Here is a 24843-nt window from a genome sequence, read left to right as displayed (position 1 = left end):
TGTTGGCCATCTGGATTTCCGCCTTGTAGGCTTCGCTCTGACTGGCGTAAGCAGCTGTATTCTGCGGAGGTGGGTCAGCCCACCATCTGCACTTCCAGGGTGTGGCTAAAGGTTTTTTTATATTTGAGAGAAGGGGTGAACCATCTAGGTACAGGGCGGGAGTGGGATCTGGATCAGTGGCTGTGCAGTTGCTGGGCCCTTGTGGGACTTTATGCTGGGCACCAGTGTGGGTACACACATGCTAGGTTTGGCTCTTGGCCCCAATGTGGATAGGTCTTTGTGTAACTCCGTGCCGGGCATGCTATGCCGGGCTGTATATGGGCCACTTGCGCCACCACGCCTGGCCCGTGCGGCCCTGCAGTTACTGCGTCATGTGTGCTTTGCTTCTTGAAACCCTGGCAGTCCTGCTCGTCCCTGCGGTCTCCCCACCTACTCCCAATCGACTCCTTCCGTGAACGGTGGACACCCAGTGGGTGATGATCATGGTTGGTTAGCCCCTGCACCTGCTCAGGAAGTAGTGAGCGGGGAGAGGCGCCTGCTAGCACGCCCAAGAGTGAACTCCGTCCAGGAAGAGTCTCTCAAACTCCCCTCGTCCCCCATTGTGTTTTAGTTGGGCGGGAGGTGGCCTTTTTAAGAGTAAAATGTGGATTGTCTGGCCAAACCAGATTCCATCCGAGCAGGCTCTGACCTCACCCTGTGCCTGCGAAACTCACCTGGAGGCCAGTCTCACTTAGCAGCAGGCATTCCGAGCAGGGGCAGAGTACCGAGCGGGTGTGTGCCTCCACTGCACCAAACCTTCCGTAGCGCCTCGACGCCCCGCAGAACCTCGAATCGTATCTATTCGCTCAGTGACAACGGAGTGCAGATTCTTGTGTAGCGCCCCGTCACCGCCCGAGCCTTGGCATTCGCCTGTTGCTGCCCTGCCTTCCGGAGCATCTACTCGCCTCTACGCCCTTGAGCCAGCCCTCTGCGGGTTCTGAGGCCAGCACTGGTCCTCGTACAAGAGAAGACGCCATGACGCCGACCGTGGTCCTTCAAGCCCTGCTGCTTCTGGTCGCCGTCGCCGCCACAAAAGCCCAGAGTAGGTGAAACATGTATCGGTGCTTGTGGGAGGGAGAGGGCAGGGGTACTCGACAAGGGGTTACTCGACAGAGGCCGGGCAGTTAGGGCTAGAGAGAGAAACAGCCGAGACACTGTCAGCAGGTGCAACCATTACGCACACATTGAAACAGCAGCAGCAGACCACCCTTTCTTAATACACAGGGCAACAGACAGGTGCAGCACAAGCTTCCCTCGAACACAGAAGAGGAACAGCACAGACCGCAGCAGAACACGTTTCCTTCACACACAGTAGAGCACATGCATCTGTACAGCAAGCTTCGCTCTCACACATAACAGATACAGCACAGAGGTCAGCAAAGCCAGCTTCCTGCTCCCACCCTTACACACAAGAAAGACAAATCACAGACAGCAGCAGAGCGAGCTTCCGTCAGTCACAGTACATCACAGGCATCTGTAGAGCAAGCATCCCTCTCACACAGAACCGGGGTTTTAAGTGGGCCGGGACTAGCCAGGGCTGAGCACCGGTAGGCTCAGAAATATGGTTCTAAGGCAGGGACCTCCCAGGGCTCATTAATGTCCCCTTGCAGCCCTTCCCGCAAGAGGACAGGGCTTTTTTCTAAAGCCTACAAGTCTAGAACATGCGCAAGAGCTACAGGCTTCAGAGAAAAATGCCTTTTCTCTATAATGGTGGCGCCAGCACCTGTGAGGTAATGAAGCGATGGCCGTGGTACGGTGTCACCATTATAGAAGAAAAGGGGAGGCCGCTGGACGCCGAGGCTTTTTTTTCTTAAGCCTGAATCTCCCACTCATTCGCGGGAGATTCAGGCTTTAGGAAAACGGCATTGCTTCCGCTTCCAGCGGTCTCATCTTTTCAGCCTTAATGGTGCTGCTGCCCATGCCAGGGATCCCTTGCAGGGTGCAGCGATCACCCGAGGGTAATCGCTGCATCTCTTAGCTAAAAGAATGCCTGGCGATGGGCAGCGCCACCATTAAGGCTGAAAACATGTGGCGCGGTCCCCCACCAGCCATCTCTTTACGTAATAAATGTAGAGATCAGCACCCTCTCCCTCTCCCCAGGCAGAGGGGGTGTTGACCTCTACAAAGCGGTTTAATTAAGCTGGGGCTTGTCAGGGTGGTGTGGTGTGGCCTAATGAGCTGGCACGTGACCCCGTGCCGTTAGACCACCCCCCTTTGACGAGCCCTGGCTCATTTTCCAGTGCCACTTAAGGCCTGCACAGAACACATACAACACAGAGGTCAGCAAAGCCAGCTCCCGCCCTTACACGCAAGAAAGGAAAATCACAGACAGCAGCAGAACAAGTTTCCCTGACACACAGAATAAGTGCAGCCGGAGCAGCAACAGACCGTGGTGTCGCTAGGGGGAGGAGGGGTGGGGTGCTGTGTCCTCTCCTCTGTTCACAGTCTTATTTGTGACACTAAGGCAAATGTCTGCACATCACACGGCAAATACTCTCCTTTTGCCTCAAAGCTAGCAGTGATCTTGGCATGCATTCTGGCATCGGTGTGAACCTGAGCACTCAGGTGTTCCTGCCGGGCTTCTGCACAGTGACCTCCATAGGATGCAGAGCAGCTTGCAGCCCCTCCCATCAGAATGTAGAGCACAAAACTGCTAATGATGGGCCATCAGTCCCTGAATGGTTTCGCTTCTGCATTCTGATGGGAGGGGAGATGCAGTGGGGTGTGGGTAGTTGGTGTGTACAAAAGCCTCTCTGCAGGAGTGCTTGTGATGTCACACATTACCTTTCTTAGGCGGCCCCTCCACTTTTGTCTTTGGCCCCCTCTGTGCCCCTCCTAAATTTGATTCTTGGTGATGCCACTGGCAACAGGGCACAATTTCCTCATTCAAATAACAGTAAGTAAAGTGCAGGTATCAGCAGAGCTAGCTTCCCTCGCACAGTATAGCAGCGGCCACTTCAGAGCAAGCTTCCTTCACACAAGGAGCAGGTGCAGCATGAGCAGCAGTAGAGGTAGCTTCCCTCGCGCAGTATAGCAGCGGCCGCTGCAGAGCAAGCTTCCTTCACACAAGGAGCAGGTGCAGCATGAGCAGCAGTAGAGCTAGCTTCCCTCGCGCAGTATAGCAGCGGCCGTTGCAGAGCAAGCTTCCTTCACACAAGGAGCAGGTGCAGCATGAGCAGCAGCAGAGCTAGCTTCCCTCGCGCGCAGCATAGCAGCGGCAGCCAAAGACCAAGCTTCCTTCACACACCGAGCAGGTGAAGCATGAGCAGCAGCAGAGCTAGCTTCCCTCATGCGCAGTATAGCAGCGGCAGCTGTAGAGCAAGCTTCCTTCGCACAAGGAGAGGGTGCAGCATGAGCAGCAGCAGAGCTAGCTTCCTTTGCGCACAGTACGCACAGTATAGAAGCGGCAGCTGTAGAGCAAGCTTCCTTCACACAAGGAGCAGGTGCAGCATGAGCAGCATCAGAGCTACCTTCCCTCGCGCGCAGTATAGCAGCGGCAGCTGCAGAGCAAGCTTCCTTCACACAAGGAGCAGGTGCAGCATGAGCAGCAGCAGAGCTAGCTTCCCTCGCGCGCAGTATAGCAGTGGCCGCTGTAGAGCAAGCTTCCTTTGCACAAGGAGAGACGGCAGCATGAGCAGCAGCAGAGCTAGCTTCCCTCGCGTGCAGTATAGCAGCGGCAGCTGTAGAGCAAGCTTCCTTCACACAAGGAGCAGGTGCAGCATGAGCAGCAGCAGAGCTAGCTTCCCTCGCGCGCAGTATAGCAGCGGCAGCTGAAGACCAAGCTTCCTTCACACAACGAGCAGGTGCACCATGAGCATCAGCAGAGCTAGCTTCCCTCACGCGCAGTATAGCAGCGGCAGCTGTAGAGCAAGCTTCCTTCACACAACGAACAGGTGGCATGAGCAGCAGCAGAGCTAACTTCCCTCGCGCGCAGTATAGCAGCGGCAGCTGAAGACCAAGCTTCCTTCACACAACGAGCAGGTGCAGCATGAGCATCAGCAGAGCTAGCTTCCCTCATGCGCAGTATAGCAGCGGCAGCTGTAGTGCAAGCTTCCTTCGCACAAGGAGAGGGTGCAGCATGAGCAGCAGCAGAGCTAGCTTCCTTTGCGCACAGTACGCACAGTATAGAAGCGGCAGCTGTAGAGCAAGCTTCCTTCACACAAGGAGCAGGTGCAGCATGAGCAGCATCAGAGCTAGCTTCCCTCGCGCGCAGTATAGCAGCGGCAGCTGCAGAGCAAGCTTCCTTCACACAAGGAGCAGGTGCAGCATGAGCAGCAGCAGAGCTAGCTTCCCTCGCGCGCAGTATAGCAGTGGCCGCTGTAGAGCAAGCTTCCTTCGCACAAGGAGAGACGGCAGCATGAGCAGCAGCAGAGCTAGCTTCCCTCGCGTGCAGTATAGCAGCGGCAGCTGAAGACCAAGCTTCCTTCACACAACGAACAGGTGCCGCATGAGCAGCAGCAGAGCTAGCTTCCCTCGCGCGCAGTATAGCAGCGGCAGCTGAAGACCAAGCTTCCTTCACACAACGAGCAGGTGCAGCATGAGCATCAGCAGAGCTAGCTTCCCTCACGTGCAGTATAGCAGCGGCAGCTGTAGAGCAAGCTTCCTTCGCACAAGGAGAGGGTGCAGCATGAGCAGCAGCAGAGCTAGCTTCCTTTGCGCACAGTATAGAAGCGGCAGCTGTAGAGCAAGCTTCCTTCACACAAGGAGCAGGTGCAGCATGAGCAGCAGCAGAGCTAGCTTCCCTTGCACGCAGTATAGCAGCGGCAGCTGCAGAGCAAGCTTCCTTCACACAAGGAGCAGGTGCAGCATGAGCAGCAGCAGAGCTAGCTTCCCTCGCGCGCAGTATAGCAGTGGCCGCTGTAGAGCAAGCTTCCTTCACACAAGGAGCAGGTGCAGCATGAACAGCAGTAGAGCTAGCTTCCCTCGCACAGTATAGCAGCGGCCGTTGCAGAGCAAGCTTCCTTCACACAAGGAGCAGGTGCAGCATGAGCAGCAGTAGAGCTAGCTTCCCTCGCGCAGTATAGCAGCGGCCGCTGCAGAGCAAGGTTCCTTCACACAAGGAGCAGGTGCAGCATGAGCAGCAGTAGAGCTAGCTTCCCTCGCACAGTATAGCAGCGGCCACTGCAGAGCAAGCTTCCTTCACACAAGGAGCAGGTGCAGCATGAGCAGCAGCAGAGCTAGCTTCCCTCGCACGCAGTATAGCAGCGGCCACTGCAGAGCAAGCTTCCTTCACACAAGGAGCAGGTGCAGCATGAGCAGCAGCAGAGCTAGCTTCCCTCGCACGCAGTATAGCAGCGGCCACTGCAGAGCAAGCTTCCTTCACACAAGGAGCAGGTGCAGCATGAGCAGCAGCAGAGCTAGCTTCCCTCGCACGCAGTATAGCAGCGGCCACTGCAGAGCAAGCTTCCTTCACACAAGGAGCAGGTGCAGCATGAGCAGCAGTAGAGCTAGCTTCCCTCGCACAGTATAGCAGCGGCCACTGCAGAGCAAGCTTCCTTCACACAAGGAGCAGGTGCAGCATGATCAGCAGCAGAGCTAGCTTCCCTCGCACGCAGTATAGCAGCGGCCGCTGTAGAGCAAGCTTCCTTCGCACAAGGAGAGGGTGCAGCATGAGCAGCAGCAGAGCTAGCTTCCCTCGCACGCAGTATAGCAGCAGCTGCTGTAGAGCAAGCTTCCTTCGCACAAGGAGAGGGTGCAGCAGGAGCAGCAGCAGAGCTAGCTTCCCTCGCGTGCAGTATAGCAGTGGCAGCTGTAGAGCAAGCTTCCTTCACACAACGAGCAGGTGCAGCATGAGCAGCAGCAGAGCTAGCTTCCCTCGCGCACAGCATAGCAGCGGCAGCCAAAGACCAAGCTTCCTTCACACACCGAGCAGGTGCAGCATGAGCAGCAGCAGAGCTAGCTTCCCTCGCGCGCAGTATAGCAGCGGCAGCTGAAGACCAAGCTTCCTTCACACAAGGAGCAGGTGCAGCATGAGCAGCATCAGAGCTAGCTTCCCTCGCGCGCAGTATAGCAGCGGCAGCTGCAGAGCAAGCTTCCTTCACACAAGGAGCAGGTGCAGCATGAGCAGCAGCAGAGCTAGCTTCCCTCGCGCGCAGTATAGCAGTGGCCGCTGTAGAGCAAGCTTCCTTCGCACAAGGAGAGACGGCAGCATGAGCAGAGCTAACTTCCCTCGCGTGCAGTATAGCAGCGGCAGCTGTAGAGCAAGCTTCCTTCACACAACGAACAGGTGCCGCATGAGCAGCAGCAGAGCTAGCTTCCCTCGCGCGCAGTATAGCAGCGGCAGCTGAAGACCAAGCTTCCTTCACACAACGAGCAGGTGCAGCATGAGCATCAGCAGAGCTAGCTTCCCTCACACGCAGTATAGCAGCGGCAGCTGTAGAGCAAGCTTCCTTCACACAAGGAGCAGGTGCAGCATGAGCAGCATCAGAGCTAGCTTCCCTCGCGCGCAGTATAGCAGTGCAGTATAGCAGCGGCAGAGCAAGCTTCCTTCACACAACCAGCAGGTGCAGCATGAGCAGCAGCAGAGCTAGCTTCCCTCGCGCGCAGTATAGCAGCGGCAGCTGAAGACCAAGCTTCCTTCACACAACGAGCAGGTGCAGCATGAGCATCAGCAGAGCTAGCTTCCCTCACACGCAGTATAGCAGCGGCAGCTGTAGAGCAAGCTTCCTTCGCACAAGGAGAGGGTGCAGCATGAGCAGCAGCAGAGCTAGCTTCCTTTGCGCACAGTATAGAAGCGGCAGCTGTAGAGCAAGCTTCCTTCACACAAGGAGCAGGTGCAGCATGAGCAGCAGCAGAGCTAGCTTCCTTCGCGCGCAGTATAGCAGCGGCAGCTGCAGAGCAAGCTTCCTTCACACAAGGAGCAGGTGCAGCATGAGCAGCAGCAGAGCTAGCTTCCCTCGCGCGCAGTATAGCAGTGGCCGCTGTAGAGCAAGCTTCCTTCACACAAGGAGCAGGTGCAGCATGAGCAGCATCAGAGCTAGCTTCCCTCGCGCGCAGTATAGCAGTGCAGTATAGCAGCGGCAGAGCAAGCTTCCTTCACACAACCAGCAGGTGCAGCAGCAGAGCTAGCTTCCCTCGCGTGCAGTATAGCAGCGGCAGCTGTAGAGCAAGCTTCATTCGCACAAGGAGAGGGTGCAGCATGAGCAGAGCTAGCTTCCTTTGCGTACAGTATAGAAGCGGCAGCTGTAGAGCAAGCTTCCTTCACACAAGGAGCAGGTGCAGCATGAGCAGCAGCAGAGCTAGCTTCCCTCGCGCGCAGTATAGCAGCGGCAGCTGTAGAGCAAGCTTCCTTCACACAAGGAGCAGGTGCAGCATGAGCAGCAGCAGAGCTAGCTTCCCTCGCCTGCAGTATAGCAGCGGCAGCTGTAGAGCAAGCTTCATTCGCACAAGGAGAGGGTGCAGCATGAGCAGCAGCAGAGCTAGCTTCCTTTGCGCACAGTATAGAAGCGGCAGCTGTAGAGCAAGCTTCCTTCACACAAGGAGCAGGTGCAGCATGAGCAGCAGCAGAGCTAGCTTCCCTCGCGCGCAGTATAGCAGTGGCCGCTGTAGAGCAAGCTTCCTTCACACAAGGAGCAGGTGCAGCATGAGCAGCATCAGAGCTAGCTTCCCTCGCGCGCAGTATAGCAGTGCAGTATAGCAGCGGCAGAGCAAGCTTCCTTCACACAACCAGCAGGTGCAGCATGAGCAGCAGCAGAGCTAGCTTCCCTCGCGTGCAGTATAGCAGCGGCAGCTGTAGAGCAAGCTTCCTTCACACAAGGAGCAGGTGCAGCATGAGCAGCAGCAGAGCTAGCTTCCCTCGCGCGCAGTATAGCAGCGGCAGCTGTAGAGCAAGCTTCCTTCACACAAGGAGCAGGTGCAGCATGAGCAGCAGCAGAGCTAGCTTCCCTCGCGTGCAGTATAGCAGCGGCAGCTGTAGAGCAAGCTTCATTCGCACAAGGAGAGGGTGCAGCATGAGCAGCAGCAGAGCTAGCTTCCTTTGTGCACAGTATAGAAGCGGCAGCTGTAGAGCAAGCTTCCTTCACACAAGGAGCAGGTGCAGCATGAGCAGCAGCAGAGCTAGCTTCCCTCGCGCGCAGTATAGCAGCGGCAGCTGCAGAGCAAGCGTCCTTCACACAAGAAGCACGTCCACCACAATCAGCCACATTGCAGCCCTCCCTCACACACAGTATAACACAGAGAAGTATAACACAGAGAACAGCAGAGCAAGCTCCCCTTACACACAATGTTTCCCTATTTCATACTTTCACTTCATGTTCGAAAACAAATGTACTGCAAATGTCTGGAACTGTTGATGTGTTTCTAAAGATGGCTAGCAGTGACATCTACTGGGGAAGAGCAGTATCGTCACTCATGCCTTTTCACGGATTTTAGCAAAAGGGGGGGGAATCAGGGCGTCCTGTTTGACTGGGGTGGCCCAAGCGGGGCACTGGTGCACACACACACACACATAATGGGATGGCACCTGGCGTGGCCAATCAGATTCCAGGGGTAGCACGTGACACCCCAGACCACTCCCTGGGCATGCCTATATGGTTCCAGGAACCCTAGCACGGCCCTGCCCTGGCTAGCCTCACCCACTTTAAACACTGCTGCTGCCCGTGTTGTATCTGTTCTGTGTTTATGAGTCAAGCTTAACATAAATTGAGGGTCCCTGTGCTGTGCACGTGTGTGCCAGGGAAGCTTTTGCCGAGCACGCTGCACCTGTTCTGAGGGAGTGAATAGCCGTGCGCTGCTGCTAGCCGAGCTTTACTAGTTCTAAACAGGGACGACCACCAGCAGGAATGTGGACTGGTTCCACACACAACATGGGCTCTCTTCATTGTGCGAGGGCAACACGCACCACCGACTCATGTACCCTACGTGTTAAGTGTTTGAAGGACGCATGCTCAATATGTGAGGGTCGTGTGCACCCAGCGCTTGCGTTCGCCGGTACTGCACCCGCTGTGCCTGTTCTGCAGCAGCACCAGATGTGCCTGTTCTGTGGGTGCACCCGCTGTGCCTGTTCTGTGGGTGCTCCCGCTGTGTCTGTTCTGTGGGTGCACCCGCTGTGCCTGTTCTGTGGGTGCACCAGCTGTGCCTGTTCGGTGTGTGCTCCCGCTGTGCCTGTTCTGTGGGTGCACCAGCTCTGCCTGTTCTATGGGTGTTCAGTGTTTGAAGGAAGCATGCTCCATATGTGAGGGACATGTGCACCCAGCACTTGAGTTCGCTGGTACTGCTCCAGCTGTGCCTGTTCTGCGGCAGCACCAGATGCGCCTGTTCTGCGGCAGCACCAGATGTGCCTGTTCTGTGGGTGCACCCGCTGTGCCTGTTCTGTGGGTGCTCCCGCTGTGCCTGTTCTGTGGGTGCACCAGCTGTGCCTGTTCGGTGTGTGCTCCCGCTGTGCCTGTTCTGCGGCAGCACCAGATGTGCCTGTTCTGTGGGTGCACCCGCTGTGCCTGTTCTGTGGGTGCTCCCGCTGTGCCTGTTCTGTGGGTGCACCAGCTGTGCCTGTTCGGTGTGTGCTCCCGCTGTGCCTGTTCTGTAGGTGCACCAGCTCTGCCTGTTCTGTGGGTGTTCAGTGTTTGAAGGAAGCATGCTCCATATGTGAGGGACATGTGCACCCAGCACTTGAGTTCGCTGGTACTGCTCCAGCTGTGCCTGTTCTGCGGCAGCACCAGATGTGCCTGTTCTGTGGGTGCACCCGCTGTGCCTGTTCTGTGTGTGCTCCCGCTGTGCCTGTTCTGCGGCAGCAACAGATGTGCCTGTTCTGCGGCAGCACCAGATGTGCCTGTTCTGTGGGTGCACTCGCTGTGCCTGTTCTGTGTGTGCTCCCGCTGTGCCTGTTCTGTGGGTGCACCTGCTGTGCCTGTTCTGTGGCAGCACCAGATGTGCCTGTTCTGCGGCAGCACCAGCTGTGCCTGTTCTGTGGGTGTTCAGTGTTTGAAGGAAGCATGCTCAATATGTGAGGGACGTGTGCACCCAGCGCTTGCGTTCGCTGGTACTGCTCCAGCTGTGCCTGTTCTGCGGCAGCACCAGATGTGCCTTTTCTGTGGGTGCACCCGCTGTGCCTGTTCTGTGTGTGCTCCCGCTGTGCCTGTTCTGTGGGTGCACCAGATGTGCCTGTTCTGCGGCAGCACCCGCTGTGCCTGTTCTGCGGCAGCACCCGCTGTGCCTGTTCTGTGTGCGCACCCGCTGTGCCTGTTCTGTGGGTGTTCCGTGTTTTAAGGAAGCATGCTCAATATGTGAGAGACGTGTGCACCCTGCGCTTGCGTTCGCCGTTACTGCTCCAGCTGTGTCTGTTCTGTGGGTGCTGCAACTGTGCCTGTTCTGTGGGTGCACCCGCTGTGCCTGTGCTGTGGGTGCTCCAGCTGTGCCTGTTATGTGGGTTCTCCAGCTGTACCTGTTCTGTGGGTGCACACCTGAACGGCTCTGCTGCTGCAGGTGCTGTGCATGTTGCATGCCCCCTGCGCTTGCGTTCGCCGTTACTGCTCCAGCTGTGGCTGTTCTGTGGGTGCACCCGCTGTGCCTGTTCTGTGGGTGCTCGCCTGGACTGCTCTGCTGCTGCAGGTGCTGTGCATGTTGCACGCAGGAGGCAAGACTACTCTGACGCCTGGTTTTAGTCCTTGAACCCGTTCTCTTCCTTCAAAATAACTGATGGACTTTAACCTATAATGACCAATTTGTATTTCGATTTCATATTCGATTATTTTAGTCAATGTTTTCACTGTCCATCAATTATAGTATATTAAAGATACTTTAAAAAAATGATTTTACTGCCTGTCTCCTTGGAAATATGAAAAAACTCCACCGAGCCTGTTAGTCTAGTTTAATTATGTATTAATAGAACATTCATATAGCGCTTTTATCCAAAGCGCTGGAAAACTTTCAATCAGTGCTCAAATGAGTCAAATTAATTAATTAATTTATTGTATTTATTTAGTCATTTATAATAGACACAGCCACCAGTGAGTGTCAAAGCTTAAAGAAACCCGTTGCGCTTGTGTAAGAGATGAAAGAACACGTATGAGCAGCATGAAAGTTAAGCACTGTATTTATTTGAGGTCTCTCAAAGATCGCTGAACAAATCGCTGATCGCTCAAAGCCCAAAGGCAGCTAGGCGCTGTTACATACTTAAGAAGATGGTTACAGATGTTTGGAACATAGCATCAAGGTTGCACAATACACTTTTTACACAAAATACAATATACATTTATATACACAGGTTGTACAAGTAATCGGCTGGCGCGTAAGCAACTATTGCAGGAGGTCTGTCCTGAAGAGTAAAGTTTTTAGGTGTTTCCTAAAGGAACAGAAGGAGGTGTCGTCACTGAAATTAGTAGGATGGGCCTTCCACATTTTGGGAGCTATAATAGAGAAGCTAGCTCCTCCAGCTTGGAAGTGGTGAGGAGGTTAGTATACTGGGAGCTGGTTGGTCTGATGGAGTGGACTTTGCGGATGAGTGGTGAGGAGGTTAGTATACTGGGAGCGGGTTGGTCTGATGGAGTGCTTTGTTTGTGATACATTTGTGAGTGAGCGTCAGGATTTTGAAGTTAATTCTGTCCTGGACAGGGAGCCAATGAATCTTCCTCCTGATGGCAGAAATGTGCTGGTGTCTAGGAATGTTTAGTGCCGCTCTGATGGCATCGTTTTGGGCAACCTGTAGTTTTTTGATGTTTCTTGCTCTAGTTCCTGCAAATAGTGAGTTGCAGTAATCTATCCTGGATAATATATAGACTCTGGCTAGGGCGATAGCGTTGTCAGCAGAGAGGAACGGTCTGCTGGCTCTTATTAATTTGGCAGTGTAAGCTGCTGAAGAGACGACAGCGTTGACCTGTCTGTTTAAGGTAAGGAAGGAGTCGATATACACCCCCAACGTTTTTATTTCCTTGGCGACTGTAATAGTGTTACCATCGATACTGAACGGTTTGTAAGTCTGGGGGAGGTTGCTGGGTTTGGGTTTTTTTGCCAATGAGGATTAACTCGGTCTTGTCATCATTAAGACATAATTCGAGAATGGCCAAATATATCTTAGTTAAGTTTTTGTCATCAGTGTCGTGGCATCCGGTAATGGGTATGAGTATTTGCGTATTGTCCGCATAGTTGGTGTACGTAATACCCATGTTGTCAAGATTATCGAACAGTAGCTTAGTGAAGGCATTATGTAGTGTAGGTGACACACAAGAGCCTTGAGATACACCACAGGTCACAGGGAATGGGGAGGGGGCTGCCGATTTGTCAGAGAAAACCCTCATGGTTCAATTGGAAAGGAAATACCAGATCCACTTGATGGAGTCTGCAGAGAATTGGGAAGCGGTCTGAAGGTGCTGGCAGAGGATGTCATGATTGACCAGATAGAAGGCTGCAGAGAGATCTAAGAGGAGGAGGCACAGTTCCCCATTGTCTTTATATTGATCCTTTGCGATTTCCAATCTAATAGAGCAGGCTATGTGCCGTGACCTGGCCTGAAGCCTGATTGTCTTAGGCCCAGGAGGTTATTCTCTTCCAGGTGTTTTTGGATCTGCAGATAGGATGCACTGTCGAGTATTTTTAATAAAAATGTTATGGTAGTGATAGGACGGAGGTTTGTAGCAATGTTAGGGTCTAGTTTTGGTGTCTTAAGTAAGGGTAGAACTCAAGATGTTTTGAGGTCGCTCGGTACTGTGCTGGCGGCAAATGAGCTGTTAATAAGACTGGTGATAAGGGGTGCAAATTCTGAAGCGCATTCTTTTATCAGTGTTGCCGGGCAGATATCGCCTTTGTATCTAGATGGTTTTAAACTATTGATGATGTTGATCGTGTCAGAGATGGAAAGTGGTGAGAATGAGAATGTATTAGTCTCAGCTGGGGGTGGGAGTGCTGTTAGCTGAGTTTGTGTGAGGCAGAGTTTATTTGTTTATTTATTCACATTTGTAGAGTGCACGTACAGCCCAGGGGCATCTATCACAAAGGTCAGCAATGTCCTCTTCTTCAAATGAAGTTTCAGTCTCAAAACCCTCCCCCTCCTCCTCACCTCTGTCTTTTCTCCTGATTTTCTTTCCTTCCTTGTTTCCTGGTTTCTCTTTTTTTTTATGAAGATATGGACGGCCACGAAAGGACACCACCGCAACACTGTATAGGTAAGGCGGTGAAAAATCCTCCGTGACCGTCGGATAAGGGGAAAAAGCCAAAGGCACAAAAAACTCCTATTGGAAGAATTCAGGTTGTGATCCGTAAGCAGGTTGGGTAAGCTTCACATGAAGGACCAATGTCCACAGAAACGGGAGGCAAAGACAGTCCAATGAGCAGGCAAGGTCGGTACACAGGAAGATGCACAGTTCACAATAACGGGAGGCAGAGGCAGTCCAAATAACAGGCAAGGTCGGTACACGGGATGATAATATGTTCAACCACAGCGGAAGGCAGAGGCAGTCCAAATAGCAGGCAAGGTCGGTACACAGGATGATAAAATGTTCAACCACAGCGGAAGGCAGAGGCAGACCTATAAGCAGGAGAGAGGAGGGAAGGAGGGTAGAGCAGAGTGAGAGTAGATAGAGCAAGTAGATAGAGAAAAGAGGAGGGTAGACGGGAAGAAGGAAAGGGAGAGAGAGAGAGAGAGAGAGAGTGAGACGGGAAGAAAAGGGAAAAAGAACGAAAGTAAGGAAAGAAAGAAACAGCAGGAGCGGGCGGAGGTAACACAGAAGGCTTCCTAGCGAGGCAAAAGGAAGCGAAAAACCAGGGAGCGTTGCAACGCGTACGCGACCCGGAAGCAGAAGGCTAAAAGCTCCCGGTCGCGTACGCGAGCGGAGAAAGACTAGACCTGCAAGCACATAGGGGAGAAAGAAACGTGATGGCAGGATCTACGGCGGACCACGTCGATACCGATCCCAGACTCGCCATCTACCCCACGATGTGACAGTATGCCCCCTCCGAAAGCACACTCCCCCCGGTTTCCCTGGATGAAAACGGTGGAACAGACATAACAATCGAGGGGCGTTAATGTGGGATTTGGGCTCCCAAGTATTTTCTGAACAGGGGTATCCCTTCCATCTTACCAAATATTCTAGTCTACCCCTATGATATCGAGAATCGCATATCTGAGCGACTTCATACTCTTCTTGTGTAGGGTCAGTGGGCAGATGATTGGGTTTAGACTTCCAGGACCAGATATCTTCTACAAAGGGTTTTAACTGAGACGTATGAAATACGGGATGAACCCTTCGTAGACTAATAGGAAGTTGAAGGCGAAATGCAACAGGATTTATTTTGTGCGTAATCTTGTAAGGACCTAAGAACTTGGGAGAGAATTTAGAGGGGTGTACCCACCGGGGTAAATATTTCGTAGATAGCATGACTCGGGATCCTACTTCCCACCCTGGGACTTGTCTGCGATGTTTGTTAGCCTGGGTTTTATAACGATCTTGTGCCTCCTGGAGGCTCAACTTAGCCTCATGATGAACCTTCTGATTGTGAGAAAGGGAAGAATCCACCGAGGGTATGTGCGAGGAGGTTAAAGAGATGGGTGGTATGGAATGTGGATGATAGCCATAGGTGCAAAAGAAAGGACTTATACCAAGTGCAGAATGGACGGAATTGTTATATGAGAACTCGGCCAAGGGTAAAAGGGGAACCCAATTGTCCTGTTGTAGGTTGATGAAACATCTTAGATATTGTTCGAGGGTTCCATTAAGCCGCTCCGTCTGACCATTGGTCTGAGGGTGGAAACCCGAAGATAAGGCTCTCTCTATGCCTAATTTCTCACAAAAGGTCTTCCAAAAGCGTGAGGTGTATTGGCTTCCCCGATCAGAAATGATCTTAGTGGGTATTCCGTGTAGGCGAAATACATCTTTCAGAAAAACCTCTGCCATTTCAGCAGCGGAGGGGATGCCAGATAGGGGGGAAAAGTGAGCCAGTTTGGAAAAGGAGTCTACCACCACCATGATACAAGTGCAACCCTGAGACCTGGGTAACTCGACGATGAAATCCGTGGAAATGGTGTACCAAGGTCCTGCAGGAACGTCATCGGACTCCAATAATCCTATTGGTCTTTGGTGAGACACTTTGTTGCGGAGACAAATAAGACAGGACCGTACATACTCCTTGGCGTCCTCCTTCAGGTTAGGCCAATAAAAGTGCCTTAGGAGGTATTCCTGGGTTCCTTTGATGCCTCTATGTCCTGCAATCCTAGAATCGTGACACCATAAAAGCGCCGTCTTCCTCTGGTCCGACGTGGGTAGATACAATCTATCCTTTACCAGATAGAACCCATCCTTGATGTCGTACTTGGTATCGATGGGGTGGAGATCCCCTTCGAAATTTCCTTTAGAAGTATCTCTGACTTGCTTAAGGAATGTAGATAGTTCTCTGATTTGTTTGGTCTTGGGAAACATCAATTCTCTGGTGCCTTCTGTCTCTGCAAGGTAATCACTGCGACGAGAAAGTGCGTCCGCCACCAAGTTCTGTTCTCCAGGAATGTATGTGATGTTGAAGTCGAACTGTGCAAAAAAGTGTGCCCATCTTGCTTGTCGGGTGTTGTAACACTCAAACTGCTTCAACACTTGCAGATTCTTGTGGTCAGTCCTGATGGTAAATGGAAAAATGCCTCCTTGCCACAGATGTCTCCACTCGACACACGCCAATTTCATGGCAAGTAGTTCTCGTTCGATGACTGAGTAATTCTTTTGACTAGAGTTGAGTGTTTTCGAAAAATAGGAGACAGGATATTCGAGATTGTTATGTGTTTGAAGTAGGACTGCCCAACTGCCGCTGCAGAAGCATCAGTCTCCAGAATGAAAGGAAGACCCTGATCCGGTTGCCGTAAAACTGGAGCGGAGCAAAAGTCTTCTTTGAGAAGATGAAAACTCTCCTCGGCTGCAGCAGACCAAGTGAACGGCATAGAAGACTTCTTAAGTAAAGATGTGATGGGTAACACTCTTTGGGAGAAGTTTGGAATGAACTTCCAATAGAAGTTAGCAAGACCTAGAAACTTCTGTACTTCCTTTACTGATTTCGGCGAAGGCCAATTTAGAATAGATGTGACCTTCTGTGGGTCCATCGAGATACTCCTGCTAGAAAGGATAAACCCCAAATAGGAGATAGAGGATGCAGAAAAAACACATTTGTTCAGTTTGACGGAAAGATGATTGTCTTTGAGACATTGAAAGACTTCTCTGACATGTTCTTTGTGATCTTCTGGTGTCCGAGAAAACACTAAAATGTCATCCAGATAGACGATGGTAGTATGGCATAGTAGATCTGAGAATAGGCGATCCATGAAGCGTTGAAATATGGAAGGAGCATTGACTAAGCCAAAGGGCATTACCTGATATTCAAATAGTCCGAATGGAGTCCGAAAGGCAGTCTTCCACTCATCTCCTGCTTGGACTCGAAGTAAGTGATAGGCGTTCCTTAGGTCAAGTTTTGTAAAGATGGTGGAACCATGTACCGCTTGAATTATTTCTGTTATGAGAGGCATGGGATATCGGTCTTTGATGGTTACTTTATTTAGTCCCCGGTAATCTATGCAGGGACGTAGCTCTTGTGACTTTTTCTTGGGTATGAAGAATAACGAGGCCCCTGCCGGAGACTTTGACGGTCTGATGAGTTTGTTGGCTAGATTCTTGTCCAGGTATTCCCTGAGATAGCGTTTTTCTTCCAGAGACAGGGGAAACATCCGACAAAAGGGGACCAGGGCCCCTGGCATGAGATCGATCCCGCAGTCTTCAGGACGGTGTGGAGGCAATTCTAGAGGTATCTTTTCTGTGACTACCTCGGTGTACTCCTGAAGATAAGTGGGCAGACAATGAACAGTTCTGGACTCACAACAACTTGATGTCTTGACAACCTCGAATCTAGGTTCCGGTAGGCATTCAGACTTACAGATCATAGAGTGAAAACTAAGGAGATTTTTTGTCCAATCTATTTTGGGATTGTGTTTCCGTAACCAGCCAATCCCAAGGATGATAGGGAAGTGGCCAGCACGGATAAGGTCGAATGAGATCTTTTCAGTATGTTGTTGGACCGACATCATTAGTTCTTCCGTGGTGTGAGTTATTAAGCCAGAGCTTAAAGGTTCACCGTCGACCCCCTCCACCTTCTGGTCCTCCTTCTTGGCAATGCGAGGCACAAACTTCTTAGTGGCCCAATAGGTATCCATGAAATTGCCGGCGGCGCCACAATCCAATAGGGCCTGAGCCTGAATCTCCGAGTCGCCCAGTAATAGAGTTACTGATAGAATCATGAGGCGAGCATCTTCTGGGATCGCAGGTGTAGAGACCGAAAGAGTAACATAAGGACTAGTAGAAGCCCCTCGGAAGTTAGTCCTGACACTCACCGAAGGCGATCGTTTCCCGACCGTCTTGGAGGGACATCTGGGCAGTACCTAAGTAGATGAGTAGAAGCCCCGCAATACATGCACAGGTTTCCTTCTCTGCGCCTCTTTCGCTCCTCAGGTGTAAGTGGAGAACGAGTAGTCCCTATCTGCATAGGTTCTTCTCGATTGGATCTTGAAGAGGATGTAGGGATGGGAGGAAGGGGATCCACAGGAAGAGACACATAGGGTTTGGATTTCCTCTTCTCAGCACGTCGTTCAGTCATACGAAAATCAATACGAAGTGTAGCAGTCACGAGATCATCAAACGTTGTTGGACGAGCGATCCGGGCCAGTTCATCTTTGAGGTCCTCTCTCAACCCACGTCGAAAGATTGCATACTGAGCTTGTTCCTGCCATCCTGCTTCAGAAGCAACCTGTTTGAAGTTTGTGATGTAAGTAAGTAAATCCGAATTGCCCTGACATATATCCAGTAAATCTTCAGACGCCCAATAAGTACTCTCGGTCCGTAAGAAGGTTTGTTGTAACAATGTTTTGAAGGTGTTATAATCTTGCAGCACTGGGTCGGTTCGGTTCACTAGGGGAGTGGCCCAAGCAAGGGCATTGCCAGTCATATGTGTAATCATAAAGCCAATTTTGGCGTGATCAGAGTCAAAAGTCTGCGTACGAAAAGAAAAGTGAAGATTACAAGCGTCCAAAAATTCTTTGACCCTTTTGGGGGCCCCATCGAATTTGCCGGAGACTAAAGGAAGAGGAGGTAGATCTGTTGAAAGACGCTCTCTTTCTGTCACCCGCTGTTGTAATGCAGCGTTGGCACTTTTTAGGTTCTGAACCTCTAAGTTCAGGTTCTGTACAGCGGCTATCAGTTCTTGAATCTGTTGAGGGGTTGCCATTTTGATATTGTGGCATTGCAAACTATCACAAAGGTCAGCAATGTCCTCTTCTTCAAATGAAGTTTCAGTCTCAAAACCCTCCCCCTCCTCCTCACCTCTGTCTTTTCTCCTGATTTTCTTTCCTTCCTTGTTTCCTGGTTTCTCTTTTTTTTATGAAGATATGGACGGCCACGAAAGGACGCCACCGCGACACCGTATAGGTAAGGCGGTGAAAAATCCTCCGTGACCGTCGGATAACGGGAAAAAGCCAAAGGCACAAAAAACCCCTATTGGAAGAATTCAGGTTGTGATCCGTAAGCAGGTTGGGTAAGCTTCACATGAAGGACCAATGTCCACAGAAACGGGAGGCGAAGACAGTCCAATGAGCAGGCAAGGTCGGTACACAGGAAGATGCACAGTTCACAATAACGGGAGGCAGAGGCAGTCCAAATAACAGGCAAGGTCGGTACACAGGATGATAATATGTTCAACCACAGCGGAAGGCAGAGGCAGTCCAAATAGCAGGCAAGGTCGGTACACGGGATGATAAAATGTTCAACCACAGCGGAAGGCAGAGGCAGACCTATAAGCAGGAGAGAGGAGGGAAGGAGGGTAGAGCAGAGTGAGAGTAGATAGAGCAAGTAGATAGAGAAAAGAGGAGGGTAGACGGGAAGAAGGGAGAGAGAGAGAGAGAGAGTGAGACGGGAAGAAAAGGGAAAAAGAACGAAAGTAAGGAAAGAAAGAAACAGCAGGAGCGGGCGGAGGTAACACAGAAGGCTTCCTAGCGAGGCAAAAGGAAGCGAAAAACCAGGGAGCGTTGCAACGCGTACGCGACCCGGAAGCAGAAGGCTAAAAGCTCCCGGTCGCGTACGCGAGCGGAGAAAGACTAGACCTGCAAGCACGTAGGGGAGAAAGGAACGTGATGGCAGGATCTACGGCGGACCACGTCGATACCGATCCCAGACTCGCCATCTACCCCACGATGTGACAGCATCGTGGCGCTTGTTAACAAGAGTTTGCAAAGAATTTTCATTGGTGTGGTTACATCTGACCAGAAGGTCTCTTAGTTACTGGGTACAGTTAGTAAACATTTACTTTGAGTATACAAAAGCACAGAAAACATAGCATGTTATATTAAGTGAAGAGATGTGTTTTGAGTGCTTTGCGGAACGCAAGGTGGGATCGAATCATTCTGAGGCTAGGCTGGAGGGCATTCCACTGTGAGGCAGCTATCGTAGGGAAGCTGGATCCTCCTGCGCAGATTTTTTTGGTTTTGGGGACCGGGATAAGGTTGGAGTAGCCCTCCCTAAGGGGTCTTGCGGCCGTGTGTTTGACGATCCTTTGTACAAGGTATGGAGGGGCAGTATCGTGGAGGCATTTGTGTTCCATTGAAAGAGTTTTGAACGTGATTCTCTGTTTGACTGGGAGCCAATGGACTTGTCTCCTGATTTCAGAGATGTGTTCTTTCCTTGACGTCCCAGTAGCTGCCCTGAGGGCATTTTTTTTGCGCTATTTGCAGTTTAGAGAGGTTTTTGCATGACGTTCCAGATATTAGGGCGTTGCAGTTATCTAGTCTAGAACCAATAATGGCTCTAGCTACGGTGAGGCAGTTATGTTGTGAGAGGAAAGGTCTGGCTGCATTAATGATTTTGGCGTAGTAGGCTGATGAGGCGGAGATAGCATTTACTTGTCTGTCCATGGTGAGGTTTGAGTCTAGGTAGACGCCCAGTGTTTTGACGTGGTCAGACACTTTGATAGGTGTATTGTCGATGGTGAAGGAGGCGTATTCCTGACTGAGGTTACCCAGGGTGGTAGGTGAGCCTATGAGTAGGAGTTCTGTCTTTTCACTATTTAAACAGAGCCAGTTGTCTGCCATCCATGATTGGATGGTTGAGTATATGTCCGTGAGATTGGCCATGTCAGTCTTGTAGTCACCTGTGAGCGGGATTAACACCTGCGTGTCGTCCGCATAATTGGTGTATGAGATACCATGGCATCCAGGATGCTGAACAATGGCCTGGTGAACAAGTTATAGAGAGTGGGTGCTATGCAAGACCCTTGTGGGACTCCACATGTAAGTAGGCTCGGTGCGGCAGTGGCCGAGTCCGAGAAGACTTTCATAGCCCTGCCTTGGAGAAAGGAAGTGATCCAGTCACGTGCTTTGTATGAGAAGTTGGCTGCAGAAGCAAGGTGGCGGCACAGTGTGTTGTGGTCGACCAAGTCGAACGCAGCGGATAAGTCGAGGAGTAGGAGAAGTGCAGGTTTGTCTAAGTCCCTCAAGTCGTCCATTTGGTTTTTTAGAGCTTTTTTTTGTTCTATTTTCCGTTGAAGTGATGAGATTTTATCTGCTAAAGCATTTTGAATGTTAAAGCACCATTGTTCATCTTTAACCGTATGGGTAGGTGCTGGAGATTCTAATTCACGAGGATTGTGAATAGTTCTCTAGTATTGGATTGAGCATTAGTTATTCTCTGGTTATATACTTTTCTTTTGGCTAAAATAATTTCTTTTGTGTAGTTATTGGCTGCTGCCTGAAAAAGGCTTTTGTTTGCTGTAGTTGGCGATTTACGCCAGTTATTTTTGGCAGATATTTAGAAGCAAGCATCGTTCTAAGTTCTGGGGTGAACCAAGGGTTAATGTGTGTTGGGCGTTTAGCTTTCTTACTTTTTAGAGGAGCGACTTTTTCGATAACTTCTTGCATAATTTCATTGTATTGACATATCAGAGTAGATGGGTCATTGTCTGAGTGTCTTGAGTCTAAAAAGGGTGTTAGGAGAGGTAGCATATCATCTTTATTAATATTTTTGAAGCTTCTAGCTGAAGCCATAGGTACAGAAGCGGGAAGGTTCAGATTTTTCGTGATGATGGTGGAAGTGAAGATGATGGTGTTGTGGTCCGTCCAGGGAGTGGGGATATTAGATAGTATGTTAGTGGTATAGTTGGAGTCTGCTAACCAATCCAAAGTATGTCCTTTTTCATTGGTAGGGGCAAGGATCCTTTGAGTGAACCCAAGGGCTTCCATAGATTTGGCTTGGAGGTCTGCATGGATGTCTGATGGGTCGTTCAGGCCTAAATTGAAATCGCCCATGATGATGACACATGATGCGATAAATAACGATATGATGGTAGAGCAGAAGACATCAAGAACAGGCAATACAGGGGAAAGCAAGGACGAGGAACAGTGTTTTATGGCGTTTCCTAAACTGACAGGAGCAATTGTAACTCAGGGACTTAACTCAGGCACCAATGAAATGACTCAAAACCAGAGGACACACTAGGGGGAGGACGAGGGGCTGCAAGAAGGAACTGTCAAGTGGAGCCGAGAGCCCTCGGGGGATTGCTCAAGGAAGCCAAAGTACAAAGCTAGCCTAGCCCAGGACCAAAGCATGAACACATTTAAAAACCAAACAGAGAAAATTAAACTCAAACCTTAAGTTAATACGAAGCCAATGCTAATGAACAAACTAAGGAGAAATACGAGAAGTAAGACGAAAAACAAATGACATATGTCCCACATCTTGTGCTACTTGTGAATCTGAGTCCGCAACAGACACTTCTTAGGCCCGTGCCTAATATAGTTTCACGACGCAGATGCATTAGCCCCCAAACCCCCATGTCTTATCCGACTTAAAGCATTGGGAAGAACCGTTACACACTGCGTTCGTACACACACGAAGTGGGTGCAGCATGTGCAGCAGCAGTGCAGCAGCAGTGCAAGCTGCACATACACACATGAATAGTACAGGCAGATGCAGTGCAACTTCCCCAGCATATATGCAGAGCATGTAGAGTGTGTGCAGAAGCAGTGCAAGCTGCACGCACACACAACAGGAATAGTACAGGCAGCTGCCGGGCAAGTTCCCCTGCATACATGCAGAGCATGTAGAGCATGTGCAGCAGAAGTGCAAGCTGCACATACACACAACAGGAATAGTAAAGGCAGCTGCAGTGCAAGTTCCCCTGCATACATGCAGAGCATGTGCAGCAGCAGTGCAAGCTGCACATACACACAACAGGAATAGTAAAGGCAGCTGCAGTGCAAGTTCCCCTGCATACATGCAGGGCATGTACAGCAGCCATGCAATCTGTACCTGCACACAACAGGAATAGTACAGACAGCTGCAGTGCAAGTTCCCCTGCATACATGCAGAGCATGTACAGCATGGGCAACTAGTACAGACAACTGCAGTGCAAGTTCTCCTGCATGCATGCAGAATATGTAGAGCATGTGCAGCAGCAGTGCAAGCTGCATGTACACAACAGGAATAGCACAGGCAGCTGCAGTGCAAGTTCCCCTGCATGCATGCAGAAAATCTGCGGCAGCTGTGCAAGCTGCACGTACAGACACAGGAATAGTACAGGCAGCTGCAGTGCAAGTTCCCCTGCATACACGCAGGGCATGTACAGCATGTGCAGCCGCAGTGCAAGCTGCCCTTACACACAACAGGAATAGTGCAGACAGCTGCAGGGCAAGTTCCCCTGCATATATGCAGAGCATGTAGAAAATGTGCAGCAGCAGTGCAAGCTGCATGTACACACAACAGGAATAGTGCAGGCAGCTGCAGGGCAAACTCTCCTTAAGCAAAACAGGTGCAGAAAATGGGGTAGCAGAGCAAGGTTCCTTCACACAGATACACACACATAGACAAGGTAAAGCACGGCCAGTAGCACAGCAGGAAACGGTCAAGCAGAATCATGCATGCTTCCCAAATGCACAGAAAGCAGTGCCTTCCCAGGCAATGCAGGCTTCTCACTCGTCCCATGGCTGCTGCCTGCCCGGATCCCAAATGGGGCAGCAGGCCCCTAGGCTTGACGTCTGTGGGGTTATCTGTCTAAGCGGCGGCTGCACCTTATTGTTATATGTTGGCTGGACCTCCCTGGTGGGCGAGAGAGCTCCGGTCCACCATGTGTGGGCCTTCGAGCTGTGGCGCGCATAAATGAAACACATCCACACAGTCTGAGGATTAACAGGGAACTGCCTGTGCCTTCTGGCTCTTTAATGACTGTGCGTCACGTCCCGCGTGTGCGGTGATGTGACGTGTACACAACATCCCTCTTTTTCCATAAAGACAAAATACATAAACACTCTCAGATCTTACATCTATTTTGCACATGTAATAGACTCGAGTTCATATTAGCACACTTAGTCTCTCAACTTACTCGGGGGCCACAGGGCCACCCTCAGCTAGTATCCATTGTAGGGTTGATGTGGCACCGCTTATGCAGCTTCTCCTCGTCATGCTCGCCCTCTGGGCTGGGGGCCACTTCTTCTTCCTCTGCTTGGTCAAAGGGTTCAGGACTCTGTGCTGTCTACCCCCTCAGTGTTGCATCGGGGTGGTGTGCATACTTTCACTCTCCCTCTGTGGATGGTTCTGATCATCCATCCACATTTCTTCCGGGACACTCTTGAACCACAATGCATTCCTCGTGATAGTCTCATGAACTCTGCTGGGTGTTATCATTGTCCCTTCTCTCCTGATCACCTTCGATGGTGTGAGGTCATAGCGGGTTGGCAGTTTGGCCATGGTTGCATTCCTCAACACCAATGCTTGGTCCCCCACCTTGTGTCTTGATTTCCTTGCACCTCACTGGGTGCTCATGCACTTGTTAGCTTCCACTTGCCTGGAGTGAGTGTGCTCCTTGTCTAGTTTCTTCACTGACTGACTGGGGTGATGCGGTATTGATGAATTAAGAATTGTTCCATACATTAGATCTGCTGGGGGCATGTCTGTAGAGCTATGCGGGGTCACCAAGTAGTTTTGCAAAAACCGACACAGGTCCACCCTCCATGGGCTGTTCTGAGCTTTTGCTATGCGCAACACCTTATTTATGGTTCGCATGAACCGTTCGGCATCACCATTTGCTTGTGGCCACCTTGGAGTAATGTGGTGGTGGCGGATGTGTAGATCGTCCATGTATTTTGTAAGTTCTTTTCCTTGGAATGGCGTCCTGTTGTCGCTCTTGATGTATCTGGGCAGGTCATGTGTAGCAAACAACTTTTCCAGAGTTGGGTTTACTGCCTCTGCCGCCGTTGACTGTATCGTGAGTAATCGTCTATGGCGACCAACCGGTTTGTTACTTCCTGCACCATGCAGAAGTCAGCGCTGATCACTTCCCATTGCCCTGAGCCCCTTTTTGTGGACTGTATTTGTTCCGGCCTCGGGGGTATACTGGTTACTTGGCAGGGGTGGCATGATTCAATGACACTCTCCACCTTTGCGTCTATTTGAGGGAACCACATCCTGTGTCATATCCTGGCCTTAGCTCTCACCATCCCTTGATGTCCCTCATGCGCCATGATGATTATGCGGTCCTGTAGGCTGGTGGGGATGAGGATGCATGTGCCTCTGAGAATTAACCCCTCACTTGTGATGTAGATATTCTAGCGAACCCCGAAAGTCCCTGTCAAAAAGTCTCTGTGCGAATGTGGATGTTTCAGAGGAATGTTTTCCATTCGCCTGCAAGTATTGCGTTTTTTATTATGTTCCAGCATGGATCAGCGGTACTGGCTTCCTGAATGTCAGTGATGCTGATGGCTTTGGGTTTCATTGTAATGACAATTTGTCAAATACGTTCCTTTGTTTCTCTCCCTTCACCTTAACTGGTGTTGCTGCGCTCGGGTGCCTGGATAGGAAATCTGCCGGGTTG

The 24843-nt window shown here is 51.0% G+C and overlaps 1 protein-coding gene across 1 annotated transcript in view; it reads left to right on the top strand.

The window, feature by feature from the left end:
• Positions 1 to 724: 724 nt before the first annotated feature.
• The window catches only part of UPK2 (uroplakin 2), a 157524-nt gene continuing 133405 nt past the window's right edge, over positions 725 to 24843 (top strand). Inside the window, exon 1 of the mRNA XM_069614402.1 lies at positions 725 to 1081. Within this exon, the coding sequence (XP_069470503.1) occupies positions 1015 to 1081 (67 nt within the window). The 5' untranslated portion in view covers positions 725 to 1014. The remainder of the gene's footprint in view (positions 1082 to 24843) is intronic.

Source organism: Ambystoma mexicanum, chromosome 9 (assembly GCF_040938575.1).
Source record: "Ambystoma mexicanum isolate Mex_15411 chromosome 9, UKY_AmexF1_1, whole genome shotgun sequence".
Classification (NCBI taxonomy): domain Eukaryota; kingdom Metazoa; phylum Chordata; class Amphibia; order Caudata; family Ambystomatidae; genus Ambystoma; species Ambystoma mexicanum.
The sequence above is the reverse complement of the archived record's forward strand: the minus strand, read 5'-3'. Positions and strand labels throughout refer to the sequence as shown.